General features: G+C 35.0%; 1 protein-coding gene across 1 annotated transcript; it reads right to left on the reverse strand.

Annotated features, from left to right (window-relative positions):
• Window positions 1-1,439: 1,439 nt before the first annotated feature.
• LOC108857756 (uncharacterized) lies at window positions 1,440-2,114 on the reverse strand. Its single transcript, XM_018631772.2, has 2 exons — window positions 1,957-2,114; window positions 1,440-1,860 (listed from the first exon to the last, which is right to left on the reverse strand). Exons 1-2 carry the CDS (start codon window positions 2,008-2,010, stop codon window positions 1,669-1,671), a joined length of 246 nt encoding a protein of 81 aa, XP_018487274.1. The 5' UTR covers window positions 2,011-2,114; the 3' UTR covers window positions 1,440-1,668.
• Window positions 2,115-4,154: the final 2,040 nt, after the last annotated feature.

Raw genomic sequence — 4,154 nt, forward strand, 5'->3', positions numbered from 1 at the left:
ATAGTGTCAATCGCTTATCTCAATATATGCACAGCCTTACTAAATTTCTAGATCCGCCCCTGGAGACACAAGTGATCTAGAGTGTTATTATAAACTATAAAAATGACTTGTAGTGTAATTTTTCTATAATTAATAGTATTTAATACATACCATCATATAAATAATCACATATATTATATTTTTAGAACTTAATGTGAAATATAAAACCATAATTTAAGTTGGTATATGAAATTGGACTTTGTATTGTATTTTTTTATATATATTAAAACAATTTTTAATAATAGTTATTGGAAAATATTTTAGTAAAAAATAAAATTTTGAATATATTTATATATTTGAATCAGTTTTTGATATAAATCAACTTTAAATTATTATTTTGATTTAAAATATGTATATAAAGTTTAAATTTTGTTTTATGATTATTTTAGACAAAAGATATCTTTAGGTAATTAGATTAGCTTATTTTCGTGTATTTTAAAGCTGGTCCAAATAGATAGTTTATCATAATATAATAGATTTTTAATTTTTTTTAATAACATAAGTCTATTACTTTTTTTTTAATATACTGCTATACATGTTTCCAAACAACACTATGTTCTTTTTAATATCGTTATTCATGTTTCTAAGCAAACCTCTTTTTTAAATTGCTTTTCATGTTTCAAAATATTTTTTTAAACTGTTATTCATGTTTCCAAACAAATATATTTTTTAAAATTGCTATCTATGTTTCCAAATAAACATAATTTATACTTCAGTTTTTAATAATATAGATTTAATGATAAATTATGAAACTTTTAAAGATAATTGTGTTTATTGAAATTCTATTTCCAAAACATTATGGAAAATAGTTAATTACAAAATAATACATTAATAACTAAAATTTAATATATGTGAAAATTCTAAAGTTTACATATATTTGAAACTGAAGGAGTTCAATGTATGCGTAGATGTTTGAGCCAGAACTGTACGAAATATACGGAATGGAAACTGCAGGATAATAGTGACAAACCACACATAAATACATAAGTATATGCAGAGATGTTATTGTTCGGTCCATAACTTTGACACCCATAATTTCTCTAGATCAATAGTGTATCTGTGTTTTTGTCTAGATTTTTTACTGAGTCAAATAATTAACGATGATATTTTCTTTGCAAATATTACAAACGCAGTTGATAAAAAAACTGTCAACGAATTAGCGACGATTATAATTATTATTTTGATAATTTTACATTTAGAGGAGTTATTGGGTAAGAGACTAAAATTTTGAAAGTTCACTTGTATATTCTTAAGAAACGTCAAAAAGTCATTTGGAGGAAAGTTACCCTAATCAAATATTCCGTAAGGAAAAACTCCTAGATAGATGTTTATCAAAAAAAAAAAATACTCCTAGCTATGAGATATTGGAATTCCTTTTTTCATATAGTACAAAATATATGAAAGACACAAGAAGCACCGTCGATTAATTTTATATATCAGACAAACTACGTGAAGCCCATTATAGCTAGGGCTTACATTTCTTCACTACGGAAAATATACCTAATATAAGACTAACAACTCAAACAGCTGTTCTTTGCTTAAATAAATACACACATAAACCTGCATGTATAAACCGATACATACACAAACACAGAGCAATATACATATATATATGTGAGATTTTATTAATCATACGTTAGGATTGTGGTAGATGATGACGATAGATTTGGTTTTAAAATCCTTGACGAACCTCTCTTCTCCTGTCCTAAATGGATTGTTGAGAAGCTCTTTGATTGGTTCAGGTAATGGCTCATTCTTCATTATCTTTTTCCAATATTCCTCTGCAACTCCTCCTGATCTTCCTTCACTCAGATTCACAAACTATACCAACATAATGCAGCATTTATTAAATATATATATATACATGTATAAATCAGATCTTGATTAGTTAGGGCATTAAATATAAAGAAGCTTTACCAGGAGAAAGCTGAAAATGACAAAGAAGAAGACCAAGTAGCGTTGTTTCTTCATTTTTTTTTTACTTTTGTTTTGTTGAGGATTTTTCTGGATCTATGATAAATCTTTTGGGGTGTTAAGTTTTTATATATAGAGACCCTGTTAGAGGAAGTTGATTTCTTTATAATAGCGATAATTCTCCTATATTTGCATTTTTATTAAACATGAAAATAATTTAATATTAGTACATTGTAAGGTCAACTTTGTACTGTGCATATTTATTTATAGTAATATTACTGTAACCTAGTTTTTATGTTTATCTAGATTTCTGAGTGGTGGGCCGCTAACTTGTGTAAGGATTTTTGTTTCTTCTATGGAGCGATCAACTATTACAGCTCAGAGAGCAACACAAACAATTTTTATATGTAATATAACAAAATATACTAGAGCTGCCCTACAAACTAATGACGAAAGAGTACCAGCAACCTTGAGATTAGGACAAGCTCCGGTCACAGAAGATAATACAGAGGCACGAACAGGACTAACGACATCAAAGAGGAAGCCAGGCCGACCTCCAGGCAGCAGAAATCAAAAAGGAAAACAAGCTGCAGATGATAGTCCATCGACTAAAAAGAGAAGAGTCCCACGGGCCAAACCATCCCCAACTCGCAGGAAGCCACCAGTTGCAAAAGCCAATAATCCAAAACAAACTAAAGGTGGACCCTCACGAACAGCAGGGCCTCAAGGATCTTCTACAGCTTCGGAAAATGCCCCCCTGGTCAACATGATACCAAAGTCGACTAGGAGAAGGATGGATTTTCGGATTCCATCCCTCCCCGCTCCTTAGCTATAACAAGCTGGAACTGTCAGGGGTTGGGGAATCCCCGGACAGTTCGTCGCCTAGAAGAGATATCAAAGAAATACGAGCCTGATATCATCTTCATTATGGAATCAAAAAACCCTGATGCAACAGTACTGAAGAAACTGGAGCATCTCCGACAACGTTACGACTGCCATCATCTTGTACCGCCAACAGGACATGGAGCAGGGGGTCTGGGTTTATTTTGGAAACAGGAACTGAACTTACAAGTTCTTGAATCAGATGCTCATGTAATTGACACTATTGTTGAATTTGAAGGCAAACGTTTCTATTCATCCTTTGTTCATGGTAGTACAAACCGAGCCGAGAGGAATCTCTTATGGAACCGACTGTTAGTAAAAAACGAAGGGCGTGAAGAACCATGGTTTGTAACCGGAGATTTTAATGACCTCATCAGCGGAGATGAGAAGGATGGTGGTCCGGAGCGGCCAGAAGGATCTTTCTCTGACCTTCGAACCTTCTTCTCGGAAGGAGATCTGTTTGATCTCCAACATTCTGGCGATTTCCTGTCGTGGAGAGGCCAGCGGGGTGATCATCTAGTTAGATGTCGATTAGACAGGGCAGTGTCAAACACCCATTGGGCTGAATGTTTTCCTACTGCTCGTTCGGAGTATCTCGGATTCGAGAGCTCAGATCACAAACCTCTTATATCCTTCTTTGATAAGGGAGGACGACGCAAACGGGGACTGTTCCGTTATGACCGGCGTTTGTGCAAAAACGATGAAGCTAAAAGAGTCATCTCTGATGCTTGGCGGTCTGCTTCTGGCTCTTCGGTCATAGACAAACTATGTTCCACCAGAAGCGCCATCTCTGCTTGGAATAAAACGCAGCAGCGCAACAGTCAGAGAACCATTGAGCAGAAGAAGAAAGAGCTAGATATAGCGCTCTCAAGTCCAGTAAATGATACAGTCCTGATCCAAACTATATCAGAGAAGTTAAATGCAGCTTATCTGGCGGAAGAAGAATATTGGAAGCAGCGTAGTCGACTGCTTTGGTTGAAACTTGGTGACCGCAACACAGGGTATTTTCACGCCATCACCAAAGCTAGGAAACGTGCAAATAGCTTCTCGGTGATTGAAGGAGAAAATGGCGAAATGGTCCACAAAGAGGAGGAAATAATTGCTGTCATTGGCACATATTTCGACAAGCTTTTCTCCTCACAACCAGGGGAAAGAGAAGAAACAGTAAGACAAGCTCTGCAACCTTTGGTCTCCGAGGAAGAAAACCAGAAGCTCATCGCTACTCCATCGGCGCAGGAAGTAAAAGATGCTGCTTTCTCGATTCATGCGGATAAAGCTCCCGGGCCGGATGGCTTTTCAGCCGGTTTTTTCCATACTCA

The sequence above is a fragment of the Raphanus sativus genome, chromosome 1 (genome assembly GCF_000801105.2).
Source record: "Raphanus sativus cultivar WK10039 chromosome 1, ASM80110v3, whole genome shotgun sequence".
In the NCBI taxonomy this organism is placed as follows: Eukaryota; Viridiplantae; Streptophyta; class Magnoliopsida; order Brassicales; family Brassicaceae; genus Raphanus; species Raphanus sativus.

What these genes read in the sequence shown, in the direction of transcription:
- LOC108857756 (XM_018631772.2), bottom strand. Translation starts at nt 2,010, where the DNA reads ATGAAGAAACAACGCTACTTGGTCTTCTTCTTTGTCATTTTCAGCTTT. An exon ending in TCATTTTCAGCTTTCTCCTG is followed by an intron (nt 1,861 to 1,956) that starts GTAAAGCTTCTT and finishes ATGTTGGTATAG; the next exon opens with TTTGTGAATCTGAGTGAAGG.